The sequence below is a fragment of the Phascolarctos cinereus genome, unplaced genomic scaffold (genome assembly GCF_003287225.1).
Source record: "Phascolarctos cinereus isolate Bilbo 61053 unplaced genomic scaffold, phaCin_HiC Scaffold_3;HRSCAF=262, whole genome shotgun sequence".
In the NCBI taxonomy this organism is placed as follows: Eukaryota; Metazoa; Chordata; class Mammalia; order Diprotodontia; family Phascolarctidae; genus Phascolarctos; species Phascolarctos cinereus.
Genome location: NW_027555736.1, coordinates 251,320,535 through 251,338,041, shown reverse-complemented (window position 1 = coordinate 251,338,041; position 17,507 = coordinate 251,320,535). Strand labels below are relative to the sequence as shown.

At 41.7% G+C, this 17,507-nt stretch overlaps 1 protein-coding gene across 2 annotated transcripts in view; it reads right to left on the bottom strand.

Moving 5' to 3' along the window:
* PLEKHD1 (pleckstrin homology and coiled-coil domain containing D1) overlaps positions 1-17,507 on the bottom strand; it is a 41,744-nt gene that overhangs the window by 12,888 nt on the left and 11,349 nt on the right. For both annotated transcript variants that reach the window (XM_021004781.2, XM_078151558.1), the window contains 4 exons: positions 17,410-17,486; positions 15,734-15,825; positions 14,759-14,811; positions 3,976-4,070 (listed from right to left, as the gene is read on the bottom strand). In XM_021004781.2, coding sequence (XP_020860440.1) covers positions 3,976-4,070; positions 14,759-14,811; positions 15,734-15,825; positions 17,410-17,486 — 317 coding nt within the window. The remainder of the gene's footprint in view (positions 1-3,975; positions 4,071-14,758; positions 14,812-15,733; positions 15,826-17,409; positions 17,487-17,507) is intronic.

Sequence of the window (17,507 nt, the reverse complement as noted above, 5' to 3'; positions counted from 1 at the left end):
TCACCCAATAGCAGGACATACAGGGTGAGTTAGAGAAAATATCAAAACAAGGTCAAGCAAGCCCAAAGATGGGTTCAACTTCAGAGAAAAGGAACTAAACACTAAGAATTGATTACTGGGGTTTCTAGGCACACAAGCAAACCTTATCCTCCGGACTTGCTGGACAGTTCTCACAATAAGTATTCTGTTGTTGTTCAGTTGGTTTTAGTTATGTCTGACTCTTCATGACCCCTTTTCAAGGTTTTCTTGGCAGAGATACTGGAATGGTTTGCCATTTTCTTTTCCTGCTCATTTTACAGATAAGGAAACTGAGGCAAATAGGGTTAACTGACTTGCCCAGGGTCGCATAGCTAGTAAGTGTCTGAGGCTGAATTTGAACTTAGGTCTTCCTGGCTCCAGGCCCAGCACTCTATCCACTGCACCACCTAGCTGCCCCCAAAATATGCATTCTAGGTGTGTTTAAATTGAACAAGAAAATATAAGCATGTGGGTAAGCACCAGCATTTTAATGATTTGAACTGCATACTCATCATATTAGACCCAATATCAATGCGGTTTCAGTAACATAGTAGAGTAGCAATACTTAATTATTGAACAAATAAACACATGAAAAATTTTGTAAAATCATCTCAAATGGGGCTGACTTGTAGGGGAACACATACCAGAAAAACTAACTATAGCCTTTTTTTTTTAAATTGACAATCTCCCTAGGATTTTGTAAACTAAGATATCCAAAACATGAAAGCCCAGGTTGGAGAATCTCTTTAGGGGTTCCTCAGAAGTGAATGACTCAATTTAATCCCGGATGAGGTGCCACATTTACCAAGTGTGCTCTGGCTCACTCTCCCAGATTTAGGCAGATATACTGACCCCTCAGGGTTCTAGGGTTCCCTTAGTGTTGAGAGTAAATTTTCTCTACTGCCATCAGCTCCAGCCTCAACATAGCAAGAACAAAGCACAAACTTCACCCCATACCTCAATTCCTAGGGACACTGAGGCAAACAGGTTAAGTGGCTTTTCCAGGGTCACACAGCTAGTAAATGTCTGAGGCCAGATTTGAACTCATGAGGTTGAGTCTTCCTGACTCCAGGCCTGGCATTCAATCCACTGCACCACCTAGCTGCTCTTAGATTTTAGAGTTAATATTCTTCTTTTTTTTTCTTTTTTCTAGGCAATGGAGTTAAATGACTTGCCCAGGGTCACACAGTTGGTAAGTGTCTCAAGGCCTCTTGACTCCAGGGCTGGTGTTCTTATCCACTGCATCACCTAGCTGCTCATGAGTTAAAATTCTAAGCCCGTATTGTCTTTGGCAGCCATCTGTGCCTCCAACAAGCGATCAGATGTTTACTAACTAAGGTACTTTCCGAACTCTCTGGGTCTCCCTGTTGTAAGAAGTAATTTACATTTGTTTAATTAATGAGTGAAATTATTATCCTAGGTGTTGATGGAATTTCTGTTATCTATTTCCCATTTTTTATTTCCAATAGTTTGTTTAAATGATTCAAGGATAAATATTAATTATGTGGGTTTATCTTTTTCTCATGACTGATCTTTTTTTCTTGTTCATTTCAAATTCTGACCTTACTGTTGATAAATGATGTTCTAACTGTGCCAATATTAAGTCTTTTCCTAACTTCAAAATATTAATTTTATTCTTCATGATGTTATTTGGTGTTCACCATGTCTAGTGCCTTATCAATTTTTTAAAAAGAAAATATTCATGACATAGAGTCATGAGGCCTCTGCATAATCTACAAGTCTTTGACTTCTCTCTTTTATTTCTCCTGATCTGTACTTTTCCACATATTTCTACCCAGGGGTATGCTGGTAAATATTCAATAACCAGGTTCTCCAGGAAGAAAAAATGTATGCAGGGCATACTTTTAAGTTTAATCTGCATTGTTAACATTTTCTTAAGTCCAAGCAATCAATGAAACAATAAATCAGGCCCTGATCTGTAGCAATTGCTTATTTCCTAGGTATAAATGCTCACACCGAAAATGTTAACCGTCTGCTCTGAAAGCCGACTGGAGTTGGCTCCAGGACACCCGTTTTTACCTGTTTTCACCTTTTCCCACACTGGCATTGAAGTCATCAGTGTATGTTGTTTTTAATATGGAGGCTCTTATCAAGACCTTCACAGAATTTTTTTACTGCTCCATGTTAAGCAGCTAATGGTGATCTAGAAGCTGCAATTATTTTCATTTCTCTTTGTCAATACTTATTAGCAGGAGGGAGGGAAAAAGTATTTATTAAGGGCCTCCACTCTGCTGAGCACTTATAGTTATTATCTCATTTGAGCCTCACAATAACCTTTCAAGGCAGGTGCTATTATGATCCCCATTTTACATTTGAGGAAACTGAGGCAGACAGCAGCTAAATTACTTCCTCAGGGCCACAGAGCTAGTAAGTACCTGAGGCGGGATTTGAAGTCAGGTCTACCCATTACGCCATCACTGCATATAGGTGATGATCATACACCCCCATGAAATAAAATTTCTTCTTGCCTTTGGATGTGTGATAAAACTTAATACATCAACTCCAGGCCAGTAACTGTTTCCCTTGCCTTCACTTGCCTTGGTGGCTTTCTGGAGCCCCTCCCTGCCCCTCCACTTCCCTTGCATTTCCCTCTTTCTCTCTGACATCATCTCCTTGCTCTAGGCATCTCCTGTTCTCCTTTCTTTTCTTTCTTTTCTTTTTTTTATGGTGAGGCAATTGGGGTTAAGTGACTTGACCAGAGTCATACAGCTAGTAAGTGTCAAGTGTCTGAGGCCGGATTTGAACTCAGGTCCTCCTGACTCCAAGGCAGGAGCTCTATCCACTGCACCAACTTCTTTCTTATAGGGAGAAGAGAGGCTGAATTTTTAGTCTCAGTCTCGAGGTTCTTCAAGCAAACATGTAGGTATGCCCCAAGTTACATGATTAAATGTATGTGATATGGTTTTAGAAACTGAAAAGGATGCAGGAAATTTGAACTAGTAAGATTCTAAAAATAATAATGGAGTAATAAACACGTAAGGAACTGGCAGATACAGTAGAACAAATACTACTCTTTAACACAACACATTTACTGTTTTTAAAGCAGAAATTAGAAACTCTCCCAGTGGTTTGTATGTGTAAGATTAAGTCTAACACACTTGACACTTACCAGCTGTGTGACCCTGGGCAAGTCACTTAACCTCGATTGCCTCACCCAAAAAAAAATACAAGATTAAGTCTACAAACACTGCTAAGCTATAGGATCAAATAATGGATTTTTTATTGAATAAGTTTGATTAATGCCTATTGTTTTTAAAGAGGACCTGGGGGGCAGCTAGGTGGTGCAGTAGACAGAACACTGGACCTGAAGTCAGGAGGACCTGAGTTCAAATCTGGCCTCAGACCAAACACTTGACACTTACTAGCTGTGTGACCCTGGGCAAGTCACTTAACCCCAATTGCCTAAAAAACCAAACAAACAAACAAACAAATAAAGAGGATCTGGGTTTGAATTTCTATCAGCTATTCACTACCTCTGTGACCTTAGGAAAGCCTCTTGACTTCTGTGGACCTTAGTTTCCTCCCCTGTAACATGAGAGGGGTGAAGGTGAGATCTCTAAGGCCACTTCCATCCTCGAGTTCTACGAACTTACCAGCTTAGCCCTGGCTATCATCAGACTGGGGCAATGCCCCAGTATAGTTAGAACCTGTCTACAAATTAATGTACTGCTCCTATTTTTTAGGCAGATAATTCAGAAATGGGAGATGTTCAGCTATCTCAAACATGCCCTCTTCAATCCCCATCTATCAGATGTGGACGTCGTCCTAGATGACCGCTGAGGAACCTTCCAACTCTAGCTATCTATGAAGCCATACGGAACGAGGCTAGTGGCTCCGTCTAGCGCCTGAATGCTTTGGATCATTAGGTGGGGGTCCCTCACCCCTTCCCCTCCAGGCAGCTTCTTCCTCCATCCCCTCGGGCACCACGGTCAGTACCTCTTGATTTGCTCCTGCTCCGTCCTCAGCTCCTGAACCACTTCTTCAAACTGCTGCTTCTCAGCCTCCAGGATCTGATTGAGCCGTTCAAGCTCCTGAAGAGAAACAAAGAAGGAAAAGGGGAGTTTCTCAGCAAGATTCAGTCAAGTTCCTGTGTCCTCTGATCCACTAGGAGGAGGAGATAAGCTCTCTGTGTGATATCACCAGTTCAGGAGCTGGGAGCCTTCCATGAATGGAGATGATACTGCCATGATTGGCTTGCCATCAAGTTGGACCATTCCTTCTTGGTCTCTGTCTCTCAGTCAATCAGTTAACTAGCATGTATTAAAAAAAACAAACCCTACAGTACATGCCAGCACTGTACTAAGTAAGCATTGGAGATACAAAGAAAGGCAAAAAACAATCTGTGTTCTCAGGTTGCTCACAGTCTAATAGGGAGACAACATGCAAAAATAATGCCCAAACAAGATATGTACATGGTAATCTGAGGCTAGTCTCGGATGGAAGGCACTAAGATTAAGGAGCATTGAGAAAGGCTGCTTGCAGAAGGTGAGAATTTAGCTGAGACTTGAAGGAAGCCAGGGAAGTTAGGTGGTGGAGACAGAGAGGGTTCCAGGGATGGGGGACTTCTCTCAGAAGAAATGACAATTCCATATGACCTGGCTCCAAGGTTAGATCTTGAGGAGATTCTTCAGGATTCATCCCAAGCACCATCTCCTTCAATGGGACTTTTTCTGATTCCCCCAGTTGTTAGAGCTGGCCCTGGCCAAAAACATTATTTGCGTATTTGTTTTGTGTGTATCCTGTATTTATTTGTGAACATGTTGTACCCCTTAGAAGAATGTAAGCTTCTTGAGGACAAAGTCTATTTCACTTTTGTATTTGTAATCCCAGGACCAGCACAATATCTTCTCTCATAGTAGGTGCTTAATAAATGCTTTTATTTAATTGATTCCAGCATCTTCTAATTGGAGAACCTAACACAGCTACATTCTTAGAGAAACTGCATGAGCTATTGCATGTCCCTAAATGTCAAAGGATTAAGTAACATAATAAACTTTGATAATTTTCCCCAACATTTAAAACACTTTTTTTTAAAGCAAAGATCAGAAGCCCTCCAAATGGTCTATTTCCATTGATTGATATGCATCAGAGGAAGTCTGTATACACTGTTGAAACCATAGGATTATAAGATTTATTTTACTTTTTCTTAAATTTTATTGATCCTTATTGTTTTTATACCAGTCATTTCTAGATACACCACTTGCAGCCTATTTTTTCCTTGTAACGAAGTATAGCAGGTGTTTCTCCAATAGTGTTTAACTCCTGTGGGGAATAGAAGCTCTCACAAGGCAAAATACTAGGAATGGCAAAATGTATAGCTTGGGCTTGCAGATTTCAAGGATCTCAATTTCCTTTGCTTTTTGGAGATACTTCCTACCCACCATTTTTGGGATGCAGGAAACAGAGACGCATGGGAATAACAATAAGATTGTCAAGCATGTGGGCAGATGGCAGTGAGTTTTGGGAGTGTGTTATTCAGGAATAAAGATCAGTGTTCAGAGACAGGTAAAATAAACCAACCACGGACCAGCGCATACAGGTAGGGGACCAGTAGCTGGAAACTGGTAGTTTCAAAACAAAAGAAGAGGACAGTTCTCTCTTTTCCTTTGATCTGTCTTGCTTGGTCTAGACCTGTATCTTTGATAGACACAAACAGTCCTCCCTCACCTTTCTATAATATCTAGGTGCAGGAGGAATTTTAGGAGATGGTTGGGTGGATGCTCAAGACAACAGCATGTGCTTTATTTCTTTTCAATTTTCTTTTATGTCCCATAATGTATATAGTCACAGTAAATTGAATGACTCTATCCTTCAAAAACTAGGCAGTGTGTGTGTGAGAGACACAGAGAGAGAGAGAGAGACAGAGACAGAGAGAGAGAGAGAGAAAGAGAGAGAGAGAAAGAGAGAGAGAGAGAGACAGAGACAGAGACAGAGACAGAGACAGAGACAGAGACTAAGAGCAGTATTCTGAGACTGAGAGGGGAAATTCCATACATGGAGTAGGGGCTAAAGTCACAGATTTTAGATATTAATATTTTAGTGACATTTCATTTCTACTCTCTAAGTTAAATTGAGAACTTGGCAGCCACAGGAGAGAACCTGGGAAAGGGAGCAGTCTAAAGTTCTGCAGACTGAGTGGCCTCTAGTGGTCAGTAGGCAAAAAGCTGCATCGCAGTGGAAAGGATATTCCACACAGAAGCCAGAGCAACTGACGGATCTCTTGGCTCGTTGCTTAAATATATCACCACCTTGTAGACAAATGAAATACTATACTTCCCATAAATAGCAAAATGCAGACTTTCTAGATGGCTCAATGGATAATGAAAGGGCTGGGCCTGGAGTCAGGAAGAACTGAATTCAATTCTAGCTTCTGACACTAGCTATGGGATCCTGGGTAAGTCACTTAACTTCTATTTGTCTTAATCCACTGGAGAAAGAAATGGCAAACCACTGCAGTATCTTCACCAAGAAAACCCTGTGGACAATATGGTACATGGGGTCACAAAGAATCAGACACAACTAAACAACAATGAGCCTACTTGCTAATATTTTGGGGGCAGCTGGGTGGCACAGTGGATGGAGTGCTGGGCCTGGAGTCAGGAAGACTTATCTTCCTGAATTCAAATCTGGCCTCAGACACTTACTAGCTGTGTGCCCCTGGGCAAGTCATTTAACCTGTTTGCCTCAGTTTCCTCATCTGTAAAATGAGCTGGAGAAGGCAAATGGTATTTTTGCCAAGAAAACCCCAAATGGGATCAATGAAGAGTTACATGACTTAACAACAACAAAGACTCTCCATAGAGTTAAGGAAGAGGACACAAGCCAAAATGGGCTGTTTGTGTTACTGATGTGCTCTAAGCATCATATACAGATTCTACCGTTGCTGCAGAAGAAAAATAGTTAATCAAAATCAATACACACAAGGTTCTGTCTGAGTAAGTCAGTGTTCTGCCTCTGTGCTGAGAGAAGGAAGATGTTTTAATATCTGTTCTTCTGTACCATTATTGGCTTTTCAGTTTTTCAGAGTTCGGTTTCTTAGAGAGGTGGAAAGGGACTTAGAGATAATTTAATCTAACTCCTTCACTAGATACATATAAATTTTAAAGAACAAAAATCAACTTTCTCTCTTCTACTCCTCCTTGGGGGTGGGCAGAGAAGGCAGGCAGGCAGGGAACACAAGAAAAATTCAACCCTTAGAAAGATATGCATCAATTCCTTCATTTTAGAGGGACAAATGGAATCCCAGAGAAGTAAGCGACCTTGCTTAAGGTCACACAGCTAAGACACTGTAATGGCAGAGCCAGGCTTTAAATGCCAGTTCTCTGACTCTAAATCGAGAACTCTGCTTCGCCTCACTCCCCCTACAAACAGCTTGTACTCTCGTTTGTTACTGTTCTCCCTCTTTAGCCTCTGGGTACATTACAGAACATAGTGTTACCCATGATTTTTGTTTGTTTTTTAAACAACCACTAGTCTGTTTGGTATGGGATTTCTCACTTAAGTGGTTGAAAGAAAATGCCAATCCAACTGTCAGAGACCTGTAGTTATCCCTCCCAAGACATTAGGATAGGAGTAAGCCAAAAAGGCCTCTCAGGACTTCAGCTTTCATTTTCTTTTGCCCAGAAGAAGCTTGTTCTGAAGTGAAGGGGGATTAAAAGGTCTAGAACTGGGTACCAAAGGGAGCTTGAGCAGGCACTTCAACTATATCAATTAATCAATCAGTATTTAATGGGGCAGCTAGGTGGTGCACTGGATAGAGTGCCAGACCTGGAAGTAGGAAGATTCCTCTTTCTGAGTTCTAATCTGGACTCAGACACCTACCACCTGTGGGACCCTGGGCAAGTCATTTAATCCTGTTTGCCTCAGTTCCTCATCTGTAAATCAGCTAGAAAAGGAAATGGCAAACCACTTCAGTATCTTTGCCAAGAAAACTCCAAATGGGGTCACAAAGAGTTGAACCCAACTTTAACAACTGAACAACATTTATTGAGGATCCCCATGTGCTCAGCCGTGTGCTCTAGAATAGCAGGTCTTCAAAGTGTGGTCCAACTAAGACCCTTTCAGAGGATATTTGACTACTAAGATACTCTTCCCTTTTCTAACTACATGTCTTCGTGAGGCCAGATTTTCTTCATAGACTCCCGTCAAAACAACATATCACAACAGATCACAAATGTAGGCACAGATACAGGAATCCAGTTATCTTCTATTAAGACAGCCATTAAAGAGATTTGTAAAAAGATATAAACCAATGTCACTCTTCTTACTAAACTTTACTGTTTTGGAAACAGTTATTTTTCATTAAAATGTGTTATGTTGACATGTAATAGGCTTGTTATTGTTTCTTTTAAGTGAATAAATACATATTTTAAAATTTTATCCATTTTAATTTTTAATACAATAATTATTGATAGATATAGCCCACATAAACAGAAGCTATTTGGGGTCCTTTATAACTTTTAAGAGTGTAAAGGGGGGCAGCTAGGTGGTGCAATGGAGGGAGCACCGGCCCTGAAATCAGGAGGACCTGAGTTCAAATCTGGCCTCAGACCAAACACTTGACACTAGCTGTGTGACTCTGGGCAAGTCATTTAACCCCAATTGCCTTTAAAAAAAAAAAAGAGTATAAAGGAGTCCTGAGACCAAAAAAAGTTGAACACTGCTGCTCCAGAATGAAGCAAGTCCAGAGGAAGCTTGAGGAAGCTTTATAGGATCACAGACCCAGAGTTGGAAGGGACAGTAGAGGTAATTTATTTCAGAAGTCTTACTGTGCAAATAAGGAACTTGAGGCCCAGCAAGAAATTACTTGTCCAAGTTCATATGAATATTAAGCAGCCATATAGAGATTCAAATAGAAGGCTCCTGACTCCAAATCTAGCATACTTTCCATTATGCCATCCTGCTTTCTAGGCATTCTACAAGAGGTATCAGGCATTCTATACTTTTGTAAAAAAGATTCTTTTTCAAATTGCTAGTATGTATATTATTATTTATTCAACTCCTTTCCTTACTTCTAGCTTTAAATTGAGCTTATTTTAAGCCCTAGCTGGATATTCCCTCCCAAAGGTATTTCAAAAACCTTTGTCAGAGAGAAAAAGGTATAAATTTTACCACTTAATAGGCAGAAACACAAGAAAGGTGGAGGCCTGGGCAATTAACCTCTTATAAAGTTGTACCCTGTTTAGACTTCTAAGAAGTTGAAGACTTTAAGAGACAAGGAAATGTAAAGAAAAGGCCCTTTCATATGTAAAGGAAATATTCCACAGCTTAGAAAAAGTCTGAAGTCTGAATATCTCAATTACATATGATGAGGTCAGCAAAAGAATGAACTTTCCCCAGGATACAGATAGCTTTAAAACCTCTGTTGCCAACCAATTATCTGCGTAAGACCCAAGAGAAATCTGGGAAGTGTAACTTGACTGATTATGGTAAGCAAAAATGGACTCCCTTTCTGAGAAAAACCACCTTTGAACCAGGAAGCACGTAGAACAGAGGAGGTTAGACCTCTCCTAGGTCCTGCTTGAAGGTGAAAAACCTCTAAGAAATTAAAAGAGAAGCTTCTGTCACTCCAAGGCTAATGGTCATTGCCTTAATGAAAGGAGTGTTATATTAGTTCCCATGAAAAGAGCCAGAGGATGAGGATGGTTAAGAACTGGTCATCAAAGAATAATCCCAGGAAATCCAGAAGAATGACTTATCTCTTAGAGACACCATGCCTTGAGAATAACTCAATCTGGGACAGGGCAGCCTCAGCAGAGGTCTGCCTGGTCTAGTCTGGCAATAATCCAGTGGCTAAGCAACCTGCTGAATCCAGTCCATCAGCAGTCTACCTGGTGAGGAGATGCTTTATAACTATCGTTCTTGCTATAGCATTTGAGTAAATTCTTATACTAAAGACCTACCTGAGTCTATGGAGAGATTCTTACGGAGAAGCCCAACAGTGGGAGTTTGTGTGCTAGAGTGTTAATGGAATAGCTACACACAGTTACTCCCAGGACCCCTGAGAGTAATAGTATCCTGACTTCTAGAGAACCTACTGACCAGTACCAGTGCTGGGAGAGCCACGAGAGAACGTTACAAACATAAAAGGAAGAGAAATTTCATGAGAAATTCCCCAATTTACATCTTCAACACTGCTGCCCTATTTTCTTTTGTTCTTATAATCAGTAATAGTATTATTACTATCATTATTTCAGATTCCTATTCTACTTTGCCTCCCCACCCCCACCCCCACTCTCCCCCTCCCCAGCACTGAAGTCTGGGTTGTTGACTATGAACTGATTGATATAAATTGCATTTTATCTTTATTTGCCTCATAAATTTCACTTGACAAATGAAATGTGAGTTAGCAATATCATAGTATCAAGGTCTCACAATTTGCTTTTTAATATACAGTATCAACGACTTAAAAAAGTCTAAAAATCTCTATCTTGGAATATGCAGGAGAGCTGACAGGAATGACAATTTTGACAAGAAGCCCAACAAACATCTCACTTCTCAGTGGCCTCAACTCTCCGGATCAGGATGGGGGAGGCACAGTTAGCAGTCGGAAAGTGACCTGAAATTTAAAGCTGAAGGTAAATCAGAAGGGAGATATGACAGTCAAAAAGGCTAATGTGATTTGGGGCTGCATTAAGGAAAGCACTGCTTCCAGAATTATGACAGTCCTTCCGTGTTCTGCCCTCATCAGACCTCATCTGTTGTATTGTGCTCAGGCATTATGGCTTAAGAAGGGCATTGATAAGCTAGAGTGTCCAGAGAAGGGTAACCAGCACGGGGAAGGGAATAAAGACTGTCATTTGGGGATCAGTTGAAGGAACTGGAAATATTAAGTTTGGCTTAGAGGGGACATAATAAGCCATGTTCAAATGTTTGAAGAGCTAGCACGTGGAAGCCTTGTTCTGTGTGGAACCAGAGGGCAGAACCAGGAGCAGGGGGTCCGAGAAGCCAAGAGGCAAATTAAGGCCTGATGTTAGGGAACACTCACTAACTACAGTGGTCTGAAAGTGGAATGGGTGGGGGTCTTCAAGCCAAGGCTGAATGATCCTTATCAGGAATGTTTTTTGAGGGGAAGGTGGTGGGGTACGTATATGTCAAATCAGGTTTTGACTGAAGTCTCTTGTCAACTCTAAATCCTGTGATTCTTCCCAGCCCCACCCATAACCATTTTTACAGCTCTTAGAACTCATAGACATGAAGTGGCTATTCTGGAAATCCTTGAGGTCTGGGGCAGGGCAGTTTGGGAATAGGGGAAATTCTAGAACCCCAAACGGCAGCTAGGTGGCGCAGTGGATAGAGTGCCAGGCCTGGAGTTGAGAAGACTCATCTTCTTGAGTTCAAGCTTCAGACACTTACTAATTGTGTGACCCTGGGTAAGTCATTTAACCTGGTTTCCCTCAGTTTCCTCATCTGTAAAATAAGCTGGAGAAGGAAATGGCAAACCACTCCAGTATCCTTGTTAAGAAAACCCTATGGCCAGTATGGTCCTTATGGTCATGAAGAGTTGGACAGGAAGTTCCTCAGTAGTGCTCGACACATAATAGCTACTTAATAAATGTTTGTTGATTGAATTGAATTGCTCATAAAATAAATATAGTGAACACTACACCTTTTCTCAGCATACTGAGGCTCATAGAGGTAATGGCAGTGGTCTCAGAAATCTTCTAAATCCATAGGTGGGCAGGTAGGCAATAAGAAATGACATTTCTATAGGACTTCATGGTTTACAAAGCCCTTTTCTTCATGATAGCCCTGTGATATAAGCAGTGCCAGCTCATTGTACTGAGGAGGAAAAGGAAGTCCAGCAGGTCAAGTGCCTTACCCAAAATGCAAGAATCCAAAATCAGACTCCAAATCCTGTGTTCTTTCCCCACATGGTCTTCTCATTTCATTCTTATAGCTCTAAACCTGTCTGCCCTCATCTCAATCTTCTTTGCATACCACATGCCAGTTTCTTGCCTTGTACCCTACATTCTAGAACCTTTTCTGTTCACATAAAGGAAATTTGGGCAGGTAGGTGGTACATTGGATAAAGCATCAGGCTTCAAGTCAGGAAGACCTGCATTCAAATTTGGCCTCAGACATTTACTAGCTGTGTGACCCTGAACAAATCACTTAACCCAGTTTGCCTCAGTTTCCTCATCTGAAAAATGTGCTGGAGAAGGAAATGGCAAACCACTCCAGTATCTTTGCCAAGAAAACCCCAAATAGAGGCAGCTAGGAGGTGCAGTGGATAGAGCACCGGCCCTGGATTCAGGAGGACCTGAGTTCAAATCCGACCTCAGACACATAATACTTACTAGCTGTGTGACCCTGGGCAAGTCACTTAACCCCACTGCCTAACAAAAAAAAAAAAAAGAAAACCCCAAATGGAGTTACAAAGAGTCAGCCACAACTAAAACAACTGAATAATACATAGATGGAATATAAAAACAATATTAAGGACAGGAATCATCATTCATTCATTCATTAATTCCCTCAACCTGAATTTATTAAATGCCTTTTATATATCAAGCATTGTGTAAAGAATTTTTTTTAATACAAAGAAGAAATGAAACAGTCCCTTTCTAAGGATTCAAAGCACTTTAAAAACAAAATTCATCAATCTCCATAATTTTGGAGATTGAGGAAGGGAGATTTTTAGTATACCCATTCTGAAGATAGAAAAATTGGGGCACAGAAAAGGCTTTGTTCATAGGACTTAGTGACAGAAGCAGGAATGGAATCCTGCCTCACTATTCTGGATGTGAAATCTAGAGATTGCTATATTCAAGAGGATATAAACAAGGAAACTTTTTATCCGTCTCTTTCCTGCCCCAGGATAAGTGAAATGAGAACCTACTGTGGCACCATCTGGACTTACAGTTGATACACTTGACATTCTTAAACTACATAATGGGGATTTCATTTCAGCCAGGCCTCAGTTAGTGCAATATGTCCTTAAATGGGGCCTTTCTGAAATAGGCCACAGCTGCCCTCATTCCACGGCGTGAGTCCTAGATGTTTTGTCTAAATTTTCCTCTAGCCTGCTGCTGCCCCAGATTTCGTGGCTCTGATAGATAAGGCTGTCTCTCCTCCTGCCGAGATGTCTGTATCATACACATCTGTCTGTCAGGATATTGTTAATCTACCTTGCTTCTTGACTACATGAGGGAAGGGAAGGAAATAGCATTTATATAGCCCATATGTGCTACTGTGCTAAGTGATTTTGCAAATATTACCTCATTTCATCCTCACAATAACCCTGTGAGGTAGGTGCTATTATTATCTCCATTTTACAGTTGAGGAAAGTGAGGCAGATTAAGTAACTTGTCCAGTAAGTGTCTGAGGTCACATTTGAACTCAGGTCTTCCTGACTTGAAGCCTGATGCTTTATCCAATATACCACCTACCTGCCCAAATTTCCTTTACATGAACAGAAAACCTCCTGGAATGCAGGGTACTAGGCAAGAAACTGGCACATGGTATGCAAAGAAGATTGAGATGAGGGCAAATGTGTTTAGTGCTATATATAGTAAGGTCGGATTTAAACTCAGGGCTTCCTGACTCCAGGCCCAGAACTCTGTTCAATAGCTGCTTTTGTTTCAGAACTCAGCATGGGGGACATTATCTACTTAATGGGTGGTACCACCCAAAGCCAGACCTTAACCAAGAGACAAATGAGAATGGGTAAGGAGTTATCATTAGTCACACTAAAGGGGCAAAAGCTTGAGCCTCAAGGGGGTTGGCCAAGACAAACATTCTCTTTTATCTAGAGAGAGGGTGGGAAGAACAGCCAGAAGAGAAAGGAGAGAAAACAGTTAAGTAGGACCCCCCACCCAAGACTTGGAAGCCTTGTCCCTTAGTGATATTACTTGCATAATCCTTCCCAGCCTGGGCAAATTCCTGGAAATCTGGCAATTTCTAGGGGTGGTTAGCTATAGATTTTATAGAGGTCTGTAAGAAACAGCACAGGTCACTCCATGGGCAGATGCCTGCTTGCTCTCTAAACTGCATCCTGGAAGGTGGGAGTCAGAAGTCATTTGGAACCAATCTTCTTTTCAGTGCAAGAATATATTCTGTGACACCTGATACAGATTATCATCCAGCTCACATGCCAGCTGTGCATAGTTGAAGGTAATCCTTTCCTCATCTGAACTATCACAGCCTTTTGTATCTCAATGCACTTTCACATTCACATTCAAAATGTTATAATTACTCGTGTACATATTTTGTTTTCCCAATAAGCTCCATGATGTTCAGGTCTTCCCCCCTCCCCCTCCTTCTTATTTTCCCCTACACTGCCTTGAATGACACAGTGGTCATTCAATAAAAATTTGCTGAATGGATGATTTTGCCTCTACTTCAATACCTCCAGTGATGGGGATCCTCACTACCTATCAAACCAGCCCATTCCATTGTTATATGGCTCCAGTTGTAAGAAAGTAGTCTAAATCTGGTTGCTCTCCACCCATCCACCCCACTCCCAACTCCCATGTAGTTAATAAAAATAAAATAAGAGTGCTGTGTCTTTAACATATTCTGTTAAGGAGGTGCTAAAAGACATTTTGACCACAGTCCTCTCATGTGGTTACTCCCCTCTACCCTGGGTTACTTCCCACTCTCATTAGTGCTGAAAACCATCCAAGAAAATATCTGAGCTTTGCTTCAAAGGCCTTCGTGGACTGAGAGGCCTAAGACAGAGAGGGGAGGATTTTGTACAGCCGCAGAAGCCACCTACCTCTCTCTGCTCTCTCTGAAGACACAATTCTTCAGTTTCTTCCATCAGTTTGTCTGCCAAAGCAAGCATATGTGCATATGATAAAAATATACACACTCCTAAACAAAAGTGAGATATTAATGGTGCAGACGGACTGGCCCCATAGGCAGACACAGGATTACAGGAACTAGAGGGAATGAGACTTTAGGGATCATTTTGTCTTCCCCAACCCCCCCTGGAGAAGGCTTCTGTGAATCTTAATGTTCATTCTAGCCAGAGGGCTAACCAACCCCCTTGACTGGCCCAGCATACCTGGGCACTGAGTACATTCTTATTTTTCCTTATTTTCTCTGTTTTGATCCAGGGAGCGAGGGCAAAGATTGTGTGTAAGGCCAGATTTAAACTCAGGTCTTCCTGACGGCAGGCCCAGAACTCTATCCATTAGCTGCTTCTGTTTCAGAACTTAGCATGGGAGATATTATCTACTTAAAGGATGGTACCACCCAAAGCCATACCTTAACCAACATGACAACCACGTGAGGTAGGTGCTGTTATTTTACAGATGAAGAAACTGAGGCACAGTGACTTGCCGAGGGTCACACGGATAAAGATATCTTATTGTTGGAGGCCTTGACATAAGGATCTAAAAACATGCGACTAAAACCTAAATAGGCCTTAATTTGAAACTGTGGACCAAAATATGCCCAGGCAAGGGGGGGCAGGGTAGCTCTTCCTATTTGTGTTTTGAGAACAAGGGGAAATTATCTCTTTGCTGCAGGTTAAAGGTGGTGTCTCAGTGTACTTCAAAGTGCTCAAAGTTAAACACTGGTCCTTGGGTTTTCCCTGCCCATATAACCCAGATTGTTACTATATTCTGCCATTACTGCCACACCAAATACATAGACCAAATACACATCCACTGTGATCACAATTTGCTGCAATTATGGGAAACAGCCCATAAAAGCCCCAAAGCATCACCATAAATCAAAGCGTCACCTAAATACTCTTGCTTCTCTTTGGCCAACTGCAGACCCTGGGTCTCTAGACTCTTGATCATGGCTTCTCCCAGCTGGGCATTCTTCCAAGTCCTGAGGACGGAGAGCAGATAGGAAGAGATAGAAGAGAAACATGTCCAAGACCGTTAAAAAAAAAAGGCATGATTTGCATATGTCCACCACATTTCTTTCAGAATGCCATCTTGCCAATGCCAAGAGCTAGTGTCTTCTACGTATTTCACCTAGCACGCAGGAACTGGGTCCATCATGGTAACTGACAGTAAATATCCAGAGAAAGAACTATGGAGTCTGAATGCACATCAAAGCATACTATTTTCACTTTTTTTGTTGTTTTTTTCTTTCTCATGGTTTTCCCTTTTTGTTCTGATTCTTCTTTTACAACATGACTAACGTGGAAATGTTTAATATGATTGTAAATGTATAGCCTAGATCAGATTGTTTGTCATCTTGGGAAGAGGGGAGAGAGGAGGAGGAGGGGAGGGAGGGAGGGAGAAAAAAAATTGGTACTCAAAATGTTATAAAAGTAAATGTTGAAAACTAACTAAATAAATTTATAGTAACTATTGGTAAAGTTGTGGCATTGTGTTCCCAGTGTAAGCAACACATGAACACACAGAAAACTGTACTAAGACTTTAAGACATCGTGGTTAAGAAATTCTTTCTCAGGCTGACCTCAGCCTGAGTGGTGAGGAATTAGGACTGAGAGATTTGAATGAAGATAGACTTGGAAACTTGCAAGTTCTGAATCTAAGCCAGAGAGGAGGGGACTATCTTAGGATGGGGGGTGTTCCATGGTCTGGAGCATCTGATTCAGAAAGCACCAACCCTAGCTCTCCCTAGGGTTCAATCTCAAAGCCAAACCAGGATTGAGTAACTGGGGCTTTGCCTTAAGGTAAAAACAAAGTTTAGCATCTAGTTAACAAAAATAATTAGTATACTATGCTGCCAAGTGGTATGTTATAGTGAGTAAACTGCCTCTCACTAACCCCCCCCACACACACACCATGCTCCATGCTTGAATCCCATGATTTCTGCCTCTTCCCATGCCCCTCCAAATAGTACCCTCCCAGCAGTGACCTTGAATTGGTACATCAGGATCTCTCTCTTCCCTACCTCCCTCAAATGGAGCCACCTTTTATGCTTTTTGTTCCAAGAAGCATTTGTGATCATGGTCAGAGGCAAAAATAAAAAAAATAAGTCTTAACTATGGCTCTGCTCATCCAAGGGGCCAGCAGGCAGCTGTGTCAGGCCAGAGGAGTTGAATACTGTGTTCACATAAAGTGTCTCTCAGCTCTGGTCTCTAGGGTCTTTGAGGGTCTGTGGCTTCTGAAAGTTCTCTGAATGGCAAGAGAGGACTATCCTCTGCTTCCTCTTATACCACCAGGCCTTCCTGTCTCCTCTCCTCCCTGAGAAGCTTTTTCACCTCTTCCTTACTACCTCTATCTTCATGCACAATACAACCTCTCCAGCTTCCTGTGGGACCCAGGACCATTTGTGAAGTTACGAGTGGTAGGGAGGCCAGGTTGAGCAGTAAGCTCATGGTTGGCAGATCCCAGCTCCTCCTCCGCAAGGCTTTCTGTCTCCCCTCCCCCAAAGCTGCCACCTTCCTCCTACCCTACCTGGACACCATCTTCCTCCATCATCCCAGAGACTTACACTTTGCCAGATTCTTGCAACATCTCCAGCCACTGGATCTGTTCAAACTCTGATTCTGCAGCCAGCACGATGTTGCCCTGAGGGAACGACAAAGCAAA